Source organism: Aplidium turbinatum, chromosome 12 (assembly GCF_918807975.1).
Source record: "Aplidium turbinatum chromosome 12, kaAplTurb1.1, whole genome shotgun sequence".
Classification (NCBI taxonomy): Eukaryota; Metazoa; Chordata; class Ascidiacea; order Aplousobranchia; family Polyclinidae; genus Aplidium; species Aplidium turbinatum.
In genome coordinates this window covers 1225202-1247259 of record NC_137483.1, presented here as the reverse complement: position 1 = coordinate 1247259, position 22058 = coordinate 1225202, and the positions used below count along the sequence as shown (strand labels likewise).

The following is a 22058-nucleotide window of genomic DNA, read 5'->3' as shown; positions in this document are numbered from 1 at the left end:
GGAACATCTTTATTCTATCCAGTGGAGGCCGCTGAATGGATAGGCTAGCTGTAATGGAATGGATTGCTCAACCGCACACCCCGCGAGTCGAACCAGCGTTGCTTGATCTTCTCATCAAGAAATAGTTTGGACCCCATAACAATGAGCAGCTCCACAGCTCCAAACACAAACCAAAATATATTGGTAAAATTTCCGCCCAAATAAAGCAAGAGCCCCTGTTTAACTCCATGCTTGTAACTATGCTTGTAAGAGACAATAGACAAACGTTGTCATGACGACCATGCGCCATCAGCCGAAATGGGGGGGTTGAACTCGCGACGGTTGTGCCATGTAGGCCGGTTGGAAGATCAGATCCTTGCACCAAGCAGACCATGGGAGTTTCCCAAAAGAGAGGTTCAATTTTAGTAAATGCGAAGCCATCATGGGGGGACCAGTGGCCAATATGACGCAGGCTGCTTGACTACGACAATATTCGTAACATTTCCGTCAAAAGTCTTAAAATTTCTCGCCAACTGGAACCTCCTGTTACTAAACTACAACTTCTGATACCAGTTGTGGGTGAAATTAAACTATTTCTTCAGCACTACGATAATTAGCCTGATAAGAAACTTTAATAATAAACGAAAAGGACGAGGTCCATGAGTTACCGCGACGCGTGGATTGCGCGTGTGAGCATATGGTGTGAGGTCCGAAAGCTACTTCAGAGCAAGTTACCTCACATTCACAATTTTGGTGAAGAGTTAATTTTCTTATACCAAAGAAATAAACCGAACAACCAAACGTCATTAATATAATATTGAAATAAACTAAAACTACAAACGATTTCTAAACATCACATGAGCATGGCCGAAAACGTTTGTAATTTTTAGTTTATATCCATGCTACTACATTATGTTAAATGCCATGTGGTTGTTAGGTTTTATTTGTCTATACCTTACATTTGCAGCGAAAGTGTTGCCAGATGTGTGTACAAAGCTTGTAATGTATAAACTTAAGCGATTTGAGAATTATCCAGTATCGCATACAAGAAATTGCAATGAACGCTTTTCGATTGTGAAGTGACACAGAAACATCATCGTCAATGTTGGATCTAAGTGTCCATCAAACATTAATTCCTTGTCACGTAACTTATTAGCTAAAAACATTTGGCAATCCTGGTAAGTCGTGGAACGTGACTTTTGGACCGAATACCTACCAGTGACGTCATCATGAGCGAAAGATCATCTGAAGTAGAGGATCATGAAGTGCAAAGATGTTGGCGCCAAGGAAGCATAGAAACCTAAACCTTGCAACCCGGGGGGATGCAACAAACATGGTGTGGGGGCGATGACTGGTCTGTGAAGTGACGTCACACTTCGATGTTTGGGGGCGACAAACAGCGTCATCTCATGATAGCCTCAAGTGTTTTCACTGAACGCAAAGGCCGAAAGTATTGACTTGGATTTGTTCGTTGGAGGAGTGTCCGCTTCAATCTTCTGGCTCTTTGAAGGATTCTCATTGGTCGACTCTTCAAGCTTCCTCTTCGGACCACTGGAGGGCTTACCACCACATCCCAATTTCGCTCTTTCATTCCACTCCTGAAGCAATAAGGTTGATATAAATCATTTACCACCAAAGTGAACATAAATGAGGATATGGTTCATTGAATAATCGTCTCGCTCAAACATACAGCCTATCACTCACGTGACATATTGAGATGGCACAAGAAGGAAAGAAGTGCCAGAGCGCCTTTGTTCAGCGCACAGTGGTCGCGAAATGCCATCAACGCCAGACATCGAAACGCTAAAATGCCATCAACGTCAGATTTAAACGGAAAATATCGTAATTCTCTGCTCAAGATAGCGAACCGATTCGCAGTAGATTCGGTCACTCGCATAAACAAACCGCAACGTAATCCAGTAAATCCAGACACAGTTCAACAGACGATATGTAGCGGCACAAAGGTGAGCGCGTTCGCATTTGCCTGATCTCAGCTTGGAAAAGCCAAAATTGTTGTAATCTTCACTTAACATTTCAAATAGATACAATCTGGTCACAATTTGTCGAAAGATCTCGCCGCGTTTCGCTCACCAATCCTATCGAGCAGCCATTATGCCGACGACATCCGATTACTAAAACCGGTAATAACTGGCTTTAACCGGTTCACTTTTAGCTTCAAAATTATCAAGCCAGATGCTGGCAGGTTGTTGTCATATTTTTCATCTTAACAAAAATTTCGGTAACTTTACATTGCTTCAACGTTACACTGAACCAACAATCCAGTGGACTCATTCGTCCTTGAGCCGATAATGGCGGTATCTCAATAGCGGGGGTGCATTACCACTTTAGGAAGTTCAACAACAAAACAGTTTAACGTTAGCTGCTGTAGTCAGTGGATTGTGGAAAGGATTTCACAAATCGCCCCTGCAAGCAGAGCATACGCGGTTGCCAACCGATGGTTTGCAATGTGCTCTGCAACATACAAGTCTGCAGTCTGCACACCCCTGATATGAACGTGGAACAGCGCGCATTGATTCAGTCGCGATGAAGTTCCACGGTTTACAGATATAATTATAACGACATAATCCAGAGTTGAGGTATTAAGGCTGCAATGAAATAATTATGAGCGACCTTTCTCACAAAGCCAGACGCGGTTGCTGATTATTAAGCGCTTAATTTAAAGCTAAGAGTTTCTGTGGTCGCGATAAACCTCATCTTTCTGTTTATGACCAACAATTAAAAAAAGAGAATTCGATCTTTTGTTCGTTTTCGCACAGAATTTCAATCAAGCCATGTAATATTCAACTTGATGAAGCGCCCGCGTTGATTCAAGCGATTATGTTCAAGGCAACGCGGCTGAGAGGTGAAGCAATGGAATGTTCGAAGGTTCTTGGTTCGACACCTATCTACAGCACACGCTGTCCAGCCAGGATACTTAACATGCCTGATGATGGGCACTTGACTTCCTTGCCTTCCCGTCCACTTAACTCAATCTTTAGCTGTCGAGTATCAAGCATGAATGTTATGTGTATACAATTAACCCTAACCAATCTTCAATTCAAAGTAAATTGAAAAAAGTATGTTACCCAAATCCCCCCTGAACTTTATCATTATTATGGAAGAGGGGCACTTTTAAGCAAGTCTGTGATGGAAGAGGAGGGGAGGGGCAATTTTAAGCAAGTCTGTGGCTGTCTTAGAACCTCAACGAATCGAAGCAGAAACTTGCTAACAAACTGCACAAGCAACCCTGTGAGCTTGTTGCAAATCCTGTGGCCACAAACTGATCAAGCGTGAACAATAGTAACGCTTCATTGCAGTCATCCGGGATGCCCACTCTCGACAAGGCGGCCCCTTCTTCACTGTTGCCATAACACCACAAATGTGACGATGATGTCACAATAGGCGTTGGACTGTAAAGCACTTATCACCTATAAGTGCTTGTGACGTCATTTTAGGAGTGTTCTTGCATCTAAACCAGTTTCGCAAACAAGTTGCAATTGAATTATCGCATTAGACAAAATAACCGTGACGACTAAATCAACAACGCGGGCGGTCGACCACAACGCCATCACGTGGGTGGTCGCGCGAACAACGCGACACGTCTCCAGCAGACTTGCCGCTCAGTGACGTAAGAGATGGACGATGGGGAAGATGGGTACAGGCATGGACGACGCGTAAGTATCAAAGCAGCGACGAACGCATCGAGACAATGCCAACGCTCTGGATGAGGGGGTGCACCGCTACATCGCCGATCTGTAGGGCACAGCAAATCTCAAGTGTGGTTGATGCGACGTCAGTGTGTGACCTCCAGGCCCACATACTTGCGGTGGCCACTACGCGTGATGTGGACTGGGATGGTGTGAGAGTCCAGGCTGACATCTAGTGGGAGAATCAGCAGGTGGCACGGAAGTCAATCTACGTGTCCACCTTCAAGCATGTCATTAAATGTGTTGCCACAGACATAGCCGCATACTCTTGAGCGGTGTTGAACCCACGCCCTTTCTAGCAAGTGATCTCACGACTGAACGACGCAGCGGACAAAGAACAAACAATTTCGGATCGATTTGAAACGCACCTTTTTCTTTTCAGGTGGGAGGGACCGGAACCTGTTGATGATGACCTTCCTTGCTTCTATTCCATCAACATCTGGATCCTCATCTCTCACCGACTGGAGGTGCTCCTCCATGAAGAGGAGAACTCCGCTCATCGGTCTTAAGACAAGAGATAGCGTCAAACATCGCGCGGTCAGCGAGCGAACAAACAAATGAAAAACCAAACATATGCAAGATGATTTGAAAATGTAAATCCTCGACCCAGGAGCAACCTACAAAAACGATGACTCCTCATTATGTTACACGAGAGGAGTTCAAATCTTTCAATGATGATGAGGAAGATGCTATCCCAACAACATGAGGATTTGATTGCAATGATTCCATCGTAAGTGTAGGCGGGCTGCAGAGAGACAGGGGAAAGTGGGGCATGCATGGTGAGGAATGAAATCTGTTTGACAGCATTTTTTTTTTTACCAGATTCGTATCTCAACATACTTTTTCTCGACGTTCGTGTCGGCTTCGGTGAGCACGCCTGTCTCTATGACGTCATCGTCTTTATCGTCAACCATTGCAGCTTTCTTGCCTTTGGGGGTTGAAGTTAAGTTTATCTTGGGGGCGGTGGTCACTTTCAGTGTGGATTGGGTGGCCTGAATAACAACAATAACACCACTAGAGGGCAGCGAGTACAGCCGAAACAATGTGTGGGCTGCAACTGGTGCGGCCTCTTCAAGGGCGACCACTGTCCTGCACAGCGTTTTTAACTTTAGAAAACGCATTCGTCTGATGAAAATATGTTTGGAAATGTTTCGACAACGTCATCAAAGTGGAGTGTGACATCATCAGAGTTAGAAAATGATGTGAAATAAATAACACTGTTAAAAGGATTGCACAATTCTTTGCCAGCATCGACCATAGGTTCATTTAATTATGAAGAAATCGCTTCCAAAACATTAGAAACTAATTAATTAAACTACCATTCAACGTTTTATAGGCAGAGAAAACTTTTTCCCGAACCGTAGAAAATTTCATTATCAAATCACCGCCTGATGACATCATCATCATCATCATCATAATCCATCGTCGGTTTGTTCAGATGCACTGATGAGAATTTAATATTCGAAAACGCGTTCTGCAACACTGTTTTTTGCACTCTGCAATGCCTGATGCAGATTTATCTGTAGATTTCCATCACGCATTGAAGCGGTGATCTGATAATGAAATTTTCTACGGTTCGAGAAAAAGTTTTCTCTGCCTCTAAAACGTTGAATGGTAGTTTAATCAATTATTTCTGAAGGTTTCATATTATCTGAACATTAGAAACTTATGTCAATCATTCCCATTCTCCCACCTTCTTTTGCGCGCTCCCCTTCATCCTCTTGGTCACCTCAGCGGAAGTTATGGGGGTGCGCCGCATAGTGGTTGGTGTGGAGCGTTTCATCTCGTCCAACACGCTTCCGCCGGGTGGCACGATAGAGCCGCTTGCTTTCGACGAAGTGTCAACAGATTTCTAAACAAATATGACGCCATGTTGAACATCACTGACGACACAATGCGCCCGATTCGCACCAGTAGTCGCACTAACCAGAAGGGTTCGGTAAAAAGATTTGCCACATACAAACAAGATTTAGTCCAACTTCTGCAACAGCTTGCAATGAGCTGATCCGTCGCGTGTTGCCGACAGGGCTGTGGAGTTAGGCGAAAAGTACACGACTCTGACTCGTAAATTAAAACTGGCCGACTACGACTTTAGTGTTGCCAGATTTTTTAACGTTCGGCCATTTTTTACGACTCCGACTTCTGGCCAAAACCCTTCGGACTCTACAGCCCTGGCTGTAAACGGGTTGGCCATTCTTTATTAGCCTAAAAGCAATTCTAAGGGAACTCTCACTTACTTGAATCTTCTAAAACAAACATAGTAGTTGTGACTTAACAATTAAACCGTTCAAAAATTAGAAGTTTCGGAAATGAAACTAAGACCCGATTTGGGATTATTCCAGATGGCACGGTCAGGAATGAGCTTTCAGCTTTCCCAGCCCTGATGATCACCATCTTTCCACAACTAACCTTGAACGGGTTCCTTCTACTTCCCGCAAGTTGCGAGGAGAGAGATCTTGCTGGCTTGGTCTTCTTTTCTGAAACAAGTTTTATTCGTTCAAGAAATTGACAAGCAGACAGGTAGAAGACTCAAACATGCCATCAAGTGAATGAATCTCCCTCCACGGCTTGAGAAAGACTCCATTGAAGCTTAATGCTGTAAATTAGTCGGCTGCATTGCCGAGTGGTGAGAGTCACGGTTCGACTTTGAATAGGGAGTCGGTTCGACACCGCTGAAGAGCATGCGGCTGTTTCTTGGACAAGACACTTAAAGGCACGCCGTCGATCGTGGAGCGGCGCCGCCTACATCTCTTGATATCTCTCATGGTTATGAGCAGTGCACTGGTCTAGAGAGATATACCTAAGGCCATGGCCTGCTGAATTGAGGTGCCGCTGAATGGGGAGCTGTTCTTGAAATGCGTTGCTCAAGCGCACACCCGAGAGTTGAACCAACCTTGTTTGCTCTTACCGTTCCTTCAATCGCGCATCCTGGCGCACTACAAATTGTTTTACCTTTTTCTGTTTTCTCGCTAGTTGGCGCGTCGTCGTCTTTGCACGGTTGATTGAGTTTGGTTGCGCTTGGTTGAGAAGCACGAGGCGACCACTCGGTGGCGGTAGCACTATAACTGTCAATCACAGACAATAGTTAACAACAAGCTGAAAAATGGAGGTTCCGAGTTTGGGGACCGGCCAAAGTACTTCCTTGTTTAACGTAATATATTCACAATTTGCGCCTTTACGATTTTCAAACAATATAAAAACAATCGTCTGATGTTTAGTTTGTAACAACGCGATGAAAGGAAGTTCCTTGCAGGCTTATACTGCGGTTCCATTTCACGAGCCCCGGTAAGGAAGTGACGTTGATGTCATTCAGAAGACAACACTTCCCACAATGCAACCCTAGTATCATCGCTAGTTGATTTGTAATGCGTTGTAACACTTGAGGCGTACCACGTGACAATGCCAAGCGACCTGATTGGTCAACACAAACTTAAATGATAACCATTCATCTGACCCAGCCTGCATCTCCTCCCTGAAGTCCTCTTCATCTTCAACTTCTTCCTCTTCCTTCTGCTCTTCTTCCAATTTATCTTGTGCCACCTTGACATAAATTAAATTATCCGAAGCCTTTCACTAAACTTCATGTAACTACACAACATCATCAATTAAATGTTTCCATCAAGAATTTACTTATTTCGTCATAACGTTAAGTGTGACATCACATATAAATCAACCTCCTGCAGTCTCTGAGCTAGAGCAATCCTCCTCACACGGGAAGCGTACTTGACGGCAAGTTGGACGGATGAGGATGACGGCATCAATGAAGAGACCTCCATAGCCTGGAATTCGTGGTCGGACTTGCAACACAGCTGCAAGGAGAGAGTTGTTAGTATTGCTAGAAGTTAACCTCCAATATTTTACTAAACTTGAAACCTCGGTGACTCCATCTGAATCAGTGGTTCAAATCCTCTATAAGTTTGCGAGACTGCCAGATAGAAATTTCTACACAAATTATATCAGTTCAAAGAATGACATTTCAATAAGTGACAAGCACAAATCCTTCCCAGTAAACCGATGACAATAATTATAAACTACTTGATTAAGCTCTCAGTAAAGTTCCATTGCGATTCCGTGATCATTTTGTGAAATGACAGCGTTTTTGGCAATGACGTAACAATGGCGCATGGTTACAAGCAATGAAGTAACAATGACGCATGGTTACAAGCAATGGCGCATGGTTATGAGCGATGACCATGACGTAATGTTATGAGCGAAGACGTAACAATAGCGCATGGTTATGAGCGATGACGTATTGTTATGAGCGAAGACGTAACAATGGCGCATAGAATAACGACTAGAATTAGACGTATAGAATTCATCAGGCAACTCACAGCAAACAGTCGCATGAGGATGTGTTGGATCTCAAGACTGGCCTTCCGCTGCCCTTCCGGATCCGGCTCGTAACCGCGCGATGTCAGGTAATCCCCGGATGAGGAAAATAGCTTCGTCTTCCAGTACTCTTCCTGTAATTGTGACATCACAAGATAACAACGGGTGGGTTCATATGCACAATGCTCAGATAACGATGTCCACATAAACCAAGACCAGTAATGAAATATGTGATTGTTTAAAGAGAGTTGAACCTTTCTTTGTGGAGTTCAAGGACACGCAAATTCATAATGAAAAAAAAAACATTTGTGGACGTCGTAATTTACTTTATGAGTGACAATGCCAACACAAGATAATTGTCACAATTGAATGTAAGAAGCTGTCATGGCAACACCGCAACAGTCGCTCATACAAACTCCAAGTCACCAAGCGGAAACCAACGAGAGCGAATTCGATCTTGGCGTGCCGTTAGATGATGGATCCCCACCTCAAGTTTGGCTTTGTCTCCATCCATGTCGCACAAAGGGATGGAGAAGGGCTGGACTGTCACTGTGGGCCGGGGGAGGGTGGAAGGGAAGGATGACCCCTTGCACAAAACGCATCGTATCTGCTGAGGGCTCTCGTGGAGGCCCACCACCCAGTAGTGATCGTGGCGGCTTTTCGTCTGCAAACAATTATTTCTAAATACAGAGCGATCACAGTTGAAGGTTGAACATTTATCAATAAAGATCAGCACATCTTGGTACTGTGGCTGGCAAGCTCACAAATTTAAAACATACTTCCCTCTACGAATGCTAATCTATATTTCAAAAAAGGCAGCAAATGACCGTTGCCGTGACAATTACAGACCGACAACTGGGGTTGAAAAATGGATAGACCGGTGGAACCGCGATCCATTTGTGAGCCGCAAAGCGTTTGATTCCAAGGAAATTGAAGGAAAAATACAACTGGGTTGCAAAACCCTCAGCTGTAAACGGATACCGTTGCTCTAATTGTCAGTTGCTAAACGCGTCACAACGAGAAGAGTGTTGCACAAGGCTCACCAGCTTCTTCAGGTTGGCAACAGGGCTCCAGGTTTTACAGAATTCTCGGTTGAAAAGGCGAACCACTCCCAAAGAATCCACAGCCCCTGGGGTCCCCTCAGCTGTGAACCCAAGCCAGGTGAGAGTGGAGTCCCGACTGATGGGGAAGTGCTGACCCCCAATTATATGTCGAGGTTTGCACCCACTACCGGCCCCAACTTCGAGCAGCATGAAACCCAAACATTGAGTTCTCCCGAAACCTGAATGAAAGTAGTTACATAGAACACTTGAAATCCAATTCAGGCAAAAAAGACGAATTTAATTGAAAAAACACTAAACTCTCTGGCACAAGGCGCGATAACCTACTGGCAACCTAGAGCGATTATGAGTAAAACAATTGAAATGTCTAAATTTAAAAACCATCATTTTATCCAATCAAACATTATGACATCATAGGGATTACCTTGGGTAGAGTGGTAGACGATGATCAGCTGATCTGTGTGGGCTGCCATGGCAACCACCTGACCAGGAATGCTGAAGATCTGTCGTTGAACACCACCCAGTGATAGTATCCTCACTAACAAGGCGTCGGTAGATGTCGCAATCCAGCAGTCACCTGGAAGTGCGCGTACCATTTATGACAGTAGTTCTGGGAAACTATCAAAATTTTGTTAAAGATTAATTGTGACTGAAACCATGCTGCGGCAAGTGGCGATGTTCAGTTAGCACCAAAGAAATGGAGATATATATGTTTGCAATTATAATACAAATAATTTCATAGACAAACCGAACAAAACTTGCAACCAGAGAACTAACCAATGGCAATGCATTGGATCTCTTCCCCATCTGGCATTCCAATGGACCACTCCTTGTTGGTGTCCCACGAGGAAAAGTGAATGCACTTTAATTTGCTGAAAAATGGTTAAAAACATCTTTATGAGGTAATAATCAAATGTGAAACGTCCGTGAAACGCAAAAATATGGACAAATAAAATGAACTGAGTTCGTAACTCAAAATTAAATTGAAACAAATGAAAATTAAAAAATCGCGATTACCCACCTTGGTCTGTCATCCGAGCTATCCCCAGCCAGAATGACAGCTTTGTCATTCATATCGGCCATCGTGTACCCCTCCTGATTGTTTACATGGAGGGAATGGTGAGTTTGCGCGTCATGGAACTCCACGTCGATCGCGTTCTCAGTGTCGTCGTTATAGCAACGCACCACTCCGACACCATTCCACACCTGCAGGGGAACAATGGAAGATCTTTTTGTCAACAAACAAATAAAATCTCCGCTGGATTGTCTCAACAGCATATTTTGCTTGACAATAGTTTAATGTTATTTTCTGAAAGTTGCTCTGTTCAGCAGCAACCTCTCTTTGGTTTGGTGGTTTCAAGTCAGCTGCTTATCATGGCTGTGTCGTCAGTATAGTTGACGACCACTATAAGTATAAGTGGGCAGGACATATCATGCGAACAACTGACAACAGATGGACAAGAAGAGCTACTGAATGGATACCGCTTGACAATAAACGCAAAGGAAGGAAACAGAAAACAAGATGGCGAGACGAACTCTACCAATTCGACAAACACTGGACACAAACGTGCAAAGACAGACAAAATTATAGAGATATGGGGAAGGCCTTCATCCTGCATTGAAACAACAATGGCTGACAATGATGATGATAAGTGGCAAACCAGTCTCGGCAGTGTCCCCAGCGCTCCAATGAGTCAATTGGGTTTACCACGCAAAAGCAGGATTAGATACAACCCTCAATGGGGTTGAAGCTGAGTTAATTACGCTGCAATTACTCAATGACGATAACAGCATCGTACCATGAACCAGTGTGACAGGTGGACAGGGGTGGATCCTGGTTGAAAGGGGGGTTGCATGATTGTGGGGAGGGTCCTATGGTTAGGCAACACACCCCCTCCAGTGGCCACTGATGAGGCGTCATCATCTTCAAATAGTTTTGGAGGAGCTGTAGGAGGGATGGAAGGAGGAGCAAGATCTGCATCCAGATCATCCCGCGCAAGAACTTCCAGTGTCGATGGTATTGGGGCTGAAGATTGTAACATATACTTGATATTTATCACCAAAGCCACAGAGTGTTACATTAAATGCAGCGGTTTTGCCGTGTTGTTTACCAGTTGCAAATCTCATCACCGCAAACACGCTGCTGGTAAAAAAATAAAAACAGAAACTGTAAGGTACAGCGTATGTTGCAGCTGGTATTTCTTTATCGTCCCAAATAGATTAATGGCAAGATACACTCCCAAATAGCAAATTAACCGTTTAAATGGTTGATTTACTGTCTGTGTAGGAACTTGTTTTGGATTGTTATGTTACCAGAGAGACATTATCAGAAGGTGCCGCTAATAAACTGCTATCGTGAGGAATAAACTTCCTAACCTCAAGAGAATAATTCAGCATATTTGGCGAATATCTTCAACCAACAACCTCAAACCAACTTACGAAAATCTTCATCTTGAAATTGTTTCTTGGCTGAGCCACCATCTTCATCATCACTCTCAAATACAGCTGTTTTAGACTTTCTCTTCATCTTTGGAAGATCGCCATCATTCTGCAAAGTAACAGAATCAGCATCAATATCATAGAAGTTCATGGAGCGTGCTTGCCCAACTCTGTCATCAACAATCGGATGACGAAATTACAAGATGGGGGTAGAGAAACATTTATGTTTGAAACTAACTCGTTAGTGTCAAAACGTTATAGCATGCGGTGGAATAAAAGCGTCCTGGGACACATACCCCAACATCTTTATCCTCTTCAGCCATCAAATCCACCATCATGTTGTCATCTTCCTCATCAAACAAAGCATCAAGTTCGTTGGCTGTCTTCTACAAAATAAGTTCGTCATTTGCACGCGCACCCAAGTTGTGCTCACTACAAGTGGCGCTGTTACAAAGTCGTGAAACTTTGTAAGCTCCCATTTAAAAATGCCACTTAAGCAAACGCCTCTCTAGCAAGCAAACAATTATAACTATGTGGCTCCTCACGCAAAAACAATACGGCGATCACATCAAAATTGTGGTTACTTTTAGTGGCACCATTTTCAGTGTAAAATACTGTAAGTTAAACTGCTGTTCCTTGTCTTCATTTCACAAAACAACGTTTTCACTGACAACGTTGCCTTATAAGGGCCATCACCACTTGCCGGGTCATTTGGGCCATCATTTGGGACAACGCTTTTCAGTTCCCCAACTTGTCCTCGGACGTCAGAGAAAACAAGGGAGTTGTTCTCCTTCGGATTCCACATGAGCGATGAGATGGGAGTTCGGAGAGGATGACGTACTCTGTGAAGGAGATGGCGAATACAATTTGTTGTGCGAAAATGGTGGGAAGCAGAAGTCAACGACTAACGACATGTTACCATTACCCACTAACTTGCTGCAGTGAGGCAACGCACAGAAATCTTTCTAATTTAAATTTAGACTTTTAAAAACCGGCTTGAATATTTCAGAGGTTCTGTATCTCTGCACTTCGGCGCCGTTGAGCAGCGCGCAAGGTTCATGGCAACAATGGAAAGAGCAAGTCGCTTACGTTCTCAGAGCGTCTTGTGTTTCTGAGTCCCATACAACGATCCAGCCATCGATGGATGATCCAGCAATGAACCGACCACACGGAGAGAACGAACAACAATGAAACGCCTGCAATTACGTCATCATTACGTCATACCATGTAACTTGCTGTTCTCTCGCGGCATCTACTGGCAGGTTCAACCGGAACACTTGGAGTTGTACACGCATAAAATATTAAATTCAAAGCATGACTTGCTTCATCGCCACAGTAAAATTCAGCGCCCATAGACCCACCTTGTCTGTTACTGTTGTGGTCAGTGACTGGAAAAGTGACCAAGTAACTCGAGAGTAGATCTTGACTCCGTTATCCACAGGAACCGCAATATCCTCCCCAGTGGCAGGTCTCCAGCACAACCTAGTGGTTCATGAAATCAATAAACGTGTCCACAATTGGTTCATATCTTATTTTATAAAAATTGCCTTTCTGTCGCAATCTTTAAAAACTCAACCTGTTTCACTTCGAGCAATACAAATGTAATGTTTATCACGGATTTTGAGTTTAATCTATTTCAATATATCAACCGTATTTAACTCGTGGAACTTTGTGTCACACACTCCACAACGGAAGTGGATTACTGATGCCTGGTCAAAACCTTACCTGGCTAAGCTGGATGAATTTCCAACATCATTTGATGGAGCCACAACGTCTATAGATTGGATGCAAGTCTGAAGAATAGTCATGTGAAAGTTAATAAGCCAACAAGAAAGAACGCGACACGTTACAACAATAGTTTGTGTTGGTGGGCAGCCATTCACATTGCGTTGCTGAAAACGTGGTGGGTTGCCACACTGGGAAAAGTGAAAACGACATGAAAGCTTGAAAATTGAATGCTTCAGTAAGTAAAAAAATGAAGTCATTTAATTTTCAAGCTCTCATGTCGTTTAATAACCAACAACAAACCAAATACATATAAAGCATAATTATCAAATTTGGTCTTTAAATGTTGTTTCAAACAGGGTTAGCACGTCTGCAAAGTTCTCTACTGAGCACAGCACTTGTCTGTCAATATGAACTCAACTAAAACTAAGGATATTCATATTTACAGTCATGACAACGTAGCCTCACACGTTCACCTCTTTATTCATGTCCCATAGCTTCAGCTTCCCATCACAACTTGTTGACGCCTGAGCAAATGAAACCAAATTAAACAGAAGAGTAGTTTTCGTGATTCAAACAACTACGTTTGTTTCTAAACTTTGCTACGGAACAAGCTATTGGTAACTCTTCTGTAGGCTTACCCTTGATCAAAGATTTTTTTTAATTCAAATTTAAGTCAGAATTTCACTACAGTATTTATGAAATTTCTGACAAATTCTTTGTACCACTGAAGATATGCTGGTACATTGTACCTCGGCTAGTATCCACTTCATACTAAATTTACTGCCAACTACTACAAAACAAAGATAGCGCCGACAGTTTTGAAATAACTAACAATTAATATCAAACACAACAATGATAATTAAAATGACAACTCACCAAATATTCATCATTTGGATCGATCGCTACGCTCAGCACCGGAGCCTGGTGACCAAGAAAGCATTTTTGTTTCTTTGTTTGAATATCCATGACTTTTATCTCAAAGTCACTGCAAAATTAAAGTAACGTTAACTCGCCACTTCACCAAAGTTCATTGTTTTGCAAAAAATCCCAATTCAGTAAACATTAAATAGATTTCTTCAAGTGCTGAAGTAAAGACAAAAAATTAACTCACCCTTTAACCTTCCAACCATTTCTGATCAATTACAGTGTTTATGATGCAACATTGAAAACATGTTGCAACATTTTGCATCATTTTTTAAGATCAAACCTAAAATCCCAGTAGCCCAAAGTACTTTGTACAAGCAAAAAGCTATGATAATGAACGGAATGGCCCGTTTCGGTGAGTTCGATTCGGTGAGAGCCCTATTTGGTGATTTTTTTTTAATTATTGGGTACGGTAGCCTAATTATCATTGCCGTTATAGGGTTAGGGGTAAGGGTTAGGGGATAAGGGTTAGGGATAAGGGTTGTGGTTAGGGGGTAAGGGGTTAGTGGGTAAGTGTTAGTGGGTAAGGGTTAGTGGTTAAGGGTTAGTGGATAAGAGTTAGGGGTTAAGGGCTAGTGGTTAGTTGATAAGGGTTAGGGTTGTGGTTAGGGTCTTATTTCAACGTTAAAACGATGCAAAAGCGGCAATGATAATTAGGCTACGGTATCCGATAATTTTCAAAAAAATCACCGAATAGAGCTCTTTACCGAAAAAGGCTCTCACCGAAAAGGCTCTCACCGAATCGGACTCACCGAATAGTAGCAGACCCGATACTGAATGCCTAGGCTAGCTGCTATCAACAGTCACTTCCTGAGGCAATCAGGACAAGTAATGCAAGTAATTTTCTGATTGTGAACAACAATAAATTAATGAAGCCGCAACAGAAAGTTCTGGATGATACCTGGATCCGGCAGCAACAAACTTTCTGGATTCCGAAACACACAAGTGAGTAACATTTCCAGTGAACCGAGCAAGGATTCCATCCTGCGCTCCATCAGGGAGCAAGTATCTGTCCACAGAATTGTTGTCAGAGGCAACATACATGATGTTTTTCTGCAAAAATTTCATAAAAGACCTAAATAGCATAGATATATTCTACAAAATCACCAAATCAAAACATCTTTATAACTGAATGATTCAACAAGGGGGTATAATAAGCAGATATTAAACATTATTTACAAACTTAAAAGGCTTTAAAGGATCCGTTCCACCACCACATTAATAACATTTCACAATAAAAACTTAAATCAAGCAGCAATGAACCTACTTTAAGCAATTCCTTGCTGGAGTGCTGGTATATGCACAAATTACAAACGCAAAAAATGAAGGTAGAAGCAGTATCCCTACGAGTAGCTTTTTATTAAAAATCTAACAGACTGGGGATTCTTACATTCACTGTGACGCTGTACGCCTCCCCACCAGCAGTGACAGTTGTGGGATCATCGTCATCGATGCCTTTCCATATTCGGACTTCTCCGTCTCGCCCACAGGAAATTAAATACCTACAAGATAATGTCGATAAGATTGAGTGAGAATAGGAGGATGAAATTGGATAGACTCACTTTGAGGATAAATAGCATTATATTGATGTTAAATCTACAGCACCAAAGGAATGATTATATGCATAATTTTTATTAAAAGAAATAACTACTCTATTAAAAGTATTTAGTTATATACTGTATATCACAAAGATCATTATTTCAAGTGCATACATTAATGACCTGCACAAACATTACCGTAAAACATAGAATTAAATCATCAACCGAGAGGTCACTAGAAAATTAAACTTCAGACAACAGGCCTCCTTCAACAACAAGAAAAATGTTCCATTGGAATTTTTTTTTCTTTTTCGAAAATCGTTCCATTTGAATTTATTTTTCGTTAATGATGAAAAATAAAATGATTGATTTGATTGAATGTTGATAAAATGTTTTGATTTGAAACTGAATTGCAATAACATTAAAAACAACTATTTTTACATGATGAGGCCTCTAAGCTCGTATATTTATTAGGCGACCAAACATGGCCTACCAGAACTTCTTCCTAGCAGCCAAAACAAACAAATCCGTTTAAAAAATTGAGCTTTAAAAAATCCGTCAGTTGATATCATGTTTCTGCATTCACTCAGATAAGAACAACACAAACAAGAACCTGAAACATATTTGCAGTTGTATTTAAATGCACTGCTTCTCAAGAAGGTGTAGAGCTACTCTTTGAGTTTTTGTAGGTCGACAACGATGCTCATACTTTGCCTTGTTTGTGGAAAAAAGGTTGCAAATGGAGAAATGTTGGCTTGTGGAAGCCAGCGACCAAATATGGCATACCGGCCTGGTAGTTTCAGAGGCCATTTAACGACTTATCGGCAGCCATGGCCGCCAGGAGCATAGAGGCTTGCTTGATAATAAATTGTGCTTGGTTTTGCAGTCAAAAAACATTCTACAACTTACTCGCCAGTATCATCACAACAGACTTCAGTTTGGCCTTCTGTGTGTCCATAGCGGAGAGTTGGTTTGCTTGACATTGCTGTTAATATCTTCAGTATCAACAAATGCAATTTCTTATAAAAACAAATTAAGATTCAAAGAAGGAACTTAGCAAAACATTACTTTAACATTTTACAATTATGTAAAAAAATATGTTAGTTTCAAGTTATTGTAATGTAACCAACTAAACTCTATCCATAATGACCTCAATGCACTCTATGATGAAACTTTGGAATGTGTTCACACAGGTCATTAGCTTTTTCTTTAAATCTGGAAGTCCTTATATACCTCTGACTAAAGAAGTTTTGTTCATAATTTTGGAAATTCTCAAATATGGCACGATCACAACACCTAATGCATAGGCTAATGTGAGAGTTTTAGTTTTACAATTTGTTTTAGGGCTGTTGCCTTCATTATGTCCATGATGCATGTAAGAGTCAAGAGTGTGGCTTGACCTTTCACAAAAAAATACAGAGCTGACATGTATAGGCCTACAAATCGGTGGGTCGTGAAGCTATTTCAGGTGGGTCGCGAAGCATTTCTAAATGTTACTGAATGTTAAAATTTTTATAAAAATACCGACATTACTATGGATCTCACAAGCTGCAGTTTGGTCTTGAACAGTACTGCGCCTTTGCCACTCTTATTTTCACTTCGTTTGTTGACTTTCCATTTTCATGAATTGTGCACCCTGTTTTCTATTAAATTGGGAAGTTATTGCATAATCATTACGTAACAATTATGCAACAATGTACCGCAACAAATAGATGTGTTGTGTCGCATTAACTATTTCAGTATGTACGCCAGTAGTAAAGATGCCATAATAAAAATGTCATATCTCATTGTGGTTCGCGCAATAATACTTGCATGAAAAGTGGGTCGCAAATTGAAAAAGGTTGAGAACCACTGGCTTATAGCCTCAGAGGTTATATTCACAATATAGGCTAAGGTAATGTGTATGCCAATGTAAAAAAATGACACAACACAAAGAAGCACAAAGCTATGCTTCAGCTTTACTATTATCTTGTGCATCCTTACCTCATATACGGACTGACAATTTGGGGGTCGTCATACAAAACACATATTGGAAAGCTTGGTGTTTTGCAAAATAAGGCAGTCAAAGCTGTTGTGAATGGCAAATGGGCTGACCATGTCACACCCTTTTATAAACAACTAAATATCCTAAAGTTAAAAGATCTGTACAACTTTGAAATTGCTAAGTTTATGTATCAGTTTAGTTTTAATTTATTACCGGACACTTTTCAAAACTACTTTAAAAAATGTAACCAAATTCACAACTTTTCTACTCGAAACTCGACCAACCTAGATTACTATTATTATCGATACACAACCACAAAACTACAACGCTCAATAAAATACTCTGGCGCAAAAATTTGGAATAATATATCAGATGAAATTCGCAAATCCTCATTCACAACTTTTAAAAGAATGTACAAAAAGAAAATTATTGACTCATATTAAACAAATGCTAAATTAACCTACTAATCAGTTTTTTGATTTCTTATCATCTTGGACAGCTTCACTGTTATTTATGTACTATTATCTCTTTGTCTCAAATATTCAATTATAATTATCATTGATGAGTTAAGGGTGGCTGCTTGACTTGAAGACCTTGAACGGTTACTTCGCAGCCTCCTGCTGCTGTGATGCTACCATCATTTTTTACTCGTTTTTTTTTATTGTAAACTTTTCAACAGTTTTACTGTACATTGTGTTTTGATTTATTGTACAATACATATTTTTTCGCAGCGGCCAATAAACAAACAAACAATGTAGCCTAAAAGTACATGAGATAATTTATTGTATATCTCATTTTTTAAAACAATTCAAAACACCCAATACTTCCTGTTTATTTTTGCAAAAAGAACCAAGCAGACGTACTCACTGCTCCGCTTTTGGCATATTGATATTGGTAATTGGTTTGGTTGGCTTTGGCTGGTTGCCTTAGGTTTCGCGCCAAACCTCTTATGGTTTCTGAAGTTGCCAATTTGTTTTTTACAATTAATGACCAAGTTTAACTTTTATAACCAATTCAATTCAGTTCAGCTTGCTTTTATTTCTGACCATCACAACAAAAAAACAGTATATGAAAAACATAGCAGAGGTCTAGAAAAAGGTAGGAGCGACAAAACGCGAGTGTTATTATTATTATAAGCTATTATGTTTGTTCAGAGGATCGCTTGACTTTTCGTAAGATTATTATTTAGGTTGGCTTGGAAAAGATGCTTGAAACAACTCAGACACTACATCCTTCATCGGCACTACCAAAGAATCTCCACCTCTCATTAGCGATACCAAAAACACTCCATCCCTCATTGACGCTATAAAAGATGATTCAACTCTTATTATAAATACCAAAAACACGCTGCTATATCATCATGCTTCTAATGCTCTTACATGCGCAGGAAATTAATTTAAAAAAACAAAGCTTTTTTAACTATTTTATGTTGATAATGAGCTGCCATATTATGTATTTGTTCTGCAATCTATAGGCTACTTAATATCGTTGCTGCGAACACTTTATTTCTGTATGAAATCTGTAAATAGTCCTTGTTTTGATAGTCCGTTACGTAATTTCAATATGTGTGTGTAACTGTGTATATTAGTTTGTTTTTGTGATGTTGGGTTCAGTCGTGTTCTCATTGCTTTAAGAATTGGCGCTCCAGTTGTTCCAGGAACGAGGAGGCGACTGATTCTTAACTAATTCATCAACTTATTTTAAAGTATCAGGTTTGGTGGCCGTGCTTAACTATATTTATCGATGCATATACCGAAATATTAGATCCATTCATGCACGTCTTAAACCATTAAGGTTTTGCCACCTTTTCCTTTTGTTAGTTTTGTTACTGTATTTCTTTTTCACAATATCATTTCTTTTGCATTCTGACAAAGAAAAATAAATTGAATTGAATTGAATTGAATTATGACGAGCATGATAGCCTACCAAAGCAGAACAATCAGTTTAAAATATGGCACGTTCTCAGCACATTAAAGTCAATAAAATAATCTGCATTGTGGACCGTGGTTAAAGAACTAGATTAAGCAGTTAAGATGACAATCCTTGTGTTTGCTTTCAATCATGCCAGCAAGTGTTTTGACACAGCTGTGTTCTTGCGAGGATGTCAAACAAAGTTTCTTCTGAACGTCGATTGCACGCTATCACGACGACACCACATGGCTATGTAATACCATAGTTCGTTCATGTGGGGATGCTCCAATGCTAGGTTAGACTTCAGTCGCGCGTTTTCGGTTGAGTCTCGTCATCAGGATAGGACAAAGCAACGCAAGGAGAAACAACGCGAAATAAATTATATAATAATAATAATAATGTTATATAGTTTTATTTATTGTCGCTCTACAACAGCTAAGGTCTTTTAGCGACAGGGCTCATGTTTAATTTTTATCAGGTTTTACGATGTTATCACATTATTACCTGATTTATTCTCACTGCGTTACGCAAGAAAGAACACAATCGGTACCGTTTTTAAAGTCTTCGGTTTGACCCGACCTGGAATCGATCTCAGATCTACCAGCAGCAGAGAAATAAATTATATAAGCGCTTACCAAATCATCCACTGAGAAAACGCCTACAAAGCGTTTTTATTATTTTGTGCCAGACCTGTTGTGCCTCAAGCATTTTGCGACTTTTTAACATCCCAATCAGCAACGTCTGAAGACGTTCAATCAATGTAAAGAAGAACTGATTTGCCAGCTGTGAAGTGAGTGGATGGAGTTCAAAATGCAAAATAGGTTTACAAATTTTGTTTCATTGAGTGGAAGTAGACAACAGCATTAGTTCAGATGTAGCCTAAGCGAAATGAACAGATCAACAACACAAGAACCCAGCTCAAGTAAGAACAATTTAACGTGATTGTTTGTGGAAGTGTAGGCTAAATGCTGGTTTTGTTTGATATTTTACTTCAGTTTATAGGCTACCTATGATAGTCACTGTGATATGCTTCTTGTTAAAACTAAAATTTGGTCTTGGTTTCCTGTAACTTGCATGCATGCTTTTTGCTTTATATTCTGCCGGATTGGATTTGTTAAGATCGCTTTTCTTACTTTTGATCATGTTTTTCAAGCACCATTGTAAACTGTAGATCTAACTTGTTGAAAAAAGGCAGAAGACATTCATTAAACAATTAATTTTTTGACTTGCTTTTAAACAAATAAATCTTTTGAACACAGCTATTTCTAAAAGATTAAATATTGAAACTTTGTAAGTTTGTGGAAATTTTGAGTTTTTTTCTACAACCCATTCACTTGCAACGACCAAACGTGACAATCGTTGCATAGCTATAGCTGAATAAATCACACTGACTCTGTTGAATTACCACCACAGGCTGCAGACTGTCGAACAGAAAGGCGATTCTGCCTTTGGGCATCTTTTTTACCGTCACCTGGGTTTCCAACAACTTTGACCACCCCTGCTGCAAATGAACGAAAATAATCGAAATGTGGAAACTTTTGAATTCCTCTCGTGAACACAAATTGAAATCCAATATTTTTTGCTTAACTTTTCACCTTTGCAGCCCCACCTAGTGGTCCTTTTGTTATTGATGAATTCTTTTCTATTCTCCTGCTCGGTTTGATTACGTCAGTCCTCTTTAGCACCTTCATGTGGATGCTATGGTACGTTGTGAGAGGAACAAGACCGTGCCTTCCTCCAGCAAACACGTGAGTTGATTGGATTAAATTAAACTTCCTTGTAGGTCCACTGTGTGGCATAATTGAAAACTTGACTTATAACATAAAACAAAACGATTTCAACGCATAGCAAGCAGAGTCTCTACAAACAACTTGCATCTCAAAGTTTGATGTGAACCATTTAAAGATTGACGTTGTTTAAATGGTGAATAACAAATATTAAAAACTGATAGATATTTGTTAAAGATGTCGATTTTCTGTTCGAGAAGCATGCGACATCAAGAGGCCAGTATAAAATAGTTTAAATGAGTTCATCTATTTTTGCTAGCAGTTTTTGTGTCTTGGGCTGTGGGATGGCGTAGCGGATAAGACGCTCGCTTTCCAATCATGCAATCCTGGTTCAACTCCCGACTTATGCTGGTTGTTGAAAAACAAAGTTCTCTTCTACCCAAAGTGTAATAAATTGCATGGGTGTAATTACTGAAGGAAGTGAGCTGGGACCTTGCTCTCGTTAGTGCCGAAGTCTTAGTATAATGATAACCTCATCTTATCTCCCGATGTTAGATTATGTACGGGATTCTCCTTTACCTTTCTTGTACTTTAATTTTCGTTTTATTGTTAATTTACCAACGTTTTATTGTTAATTTTCAGGGTTGAACAAGAAAGCCTTATTTCTTCGGACGCAGCAGGACCAAGCCATCGGAGTTACGCTGCTTCATAGCGGCCCATTAATCGTCGAC

The 22058-nt window shown here is 40.7% G+C and overlaps 1 protein-coding gene and 1 long non-coding RNA gene across 2 annotated transcripts; one reads left to right on the top strand and one right to left on the bottom strand.

Annotated features, from left to right (window-relative positions):
- Positions 1-853: 853 nt before the first annotated feature.
- On the bottom strand, positions 854-16766 carry LOC145780865 (WD repeat and HMG-box DNA-binding protein 1-like). Its single transcript, XM_082592515.1, has 26 exons — positions 16615-16766; positions 15558-15669; positions 15069-15220; positions 14120-14228; positions 13717-13767; positions 13241-13308; positions 12877-12997; positions 12605-12711; positions 12219-12357; positions 11812-11901; positions 11516-11624; positions 10876-11102; positions 10098-10282; positions 9854-9948; positions 9501-9653; positions 9059-9297; positions 8503-8679; positions 8018-8149; positions 7361-7495; positions 7141-7226; positions 6639-6751; positions 6096-6163; positions 5380-5538; positions 4527-4678; positions 4055-4190; positions 854-1577 (listed from the first exon to the last, which is right to left on the bottom strand). Exons 1-26 carry the CDS (start codon positions 16686-16688, stop codon positions 1398-1400), a joined length of 3369 nt encoding a protein of 1122 aa, XP_082448641.1. The 5' UTR covers positions 16689-16766; the 3' UTR covers positions 854-1397.
- A 3684-nt stretch (positions 16767-20450) lies between these two features.
- LOC145780907 (uncharacterized) lies at positions 20451-22058 on the top strand. Its single transcript, XR_014290681.1, has 3 exons — positions 20451-20522; positions 21204-21348; positions 21970-22058. It is a non-coding gene; the product is annotated as an uncharacterized LOC145780907 (long non-coding RNA).

What these genes read in the sequence shown, in the direction of transcription:
- LOC145780865 (XM_082592515.1), bottom strand. Translation starts at nt 16,688, where the DNA reads ATGTCAAGCAAACCAACTCTCCGCTATGGACACACAGAAGGCCAAACT. An exon ending in ATCCAAATGATGAATATTTG is followed by an intron (nt 13,768 to 14,119) that starts GTGAGTTGTCAT and finishes TCATTTGCTCAG; the next exon opens with GCGTCAACAAGTTGTGATGG. An exon ending in AATTCATCCAGCTTAGCCAG is followed by an intron (nt 12,998 to 13,240) that starts GTAAGGTTTTGA and finishes ATGAACCACTAG; the next exon opens with GTTGTGCTGGAGACCTGCCA.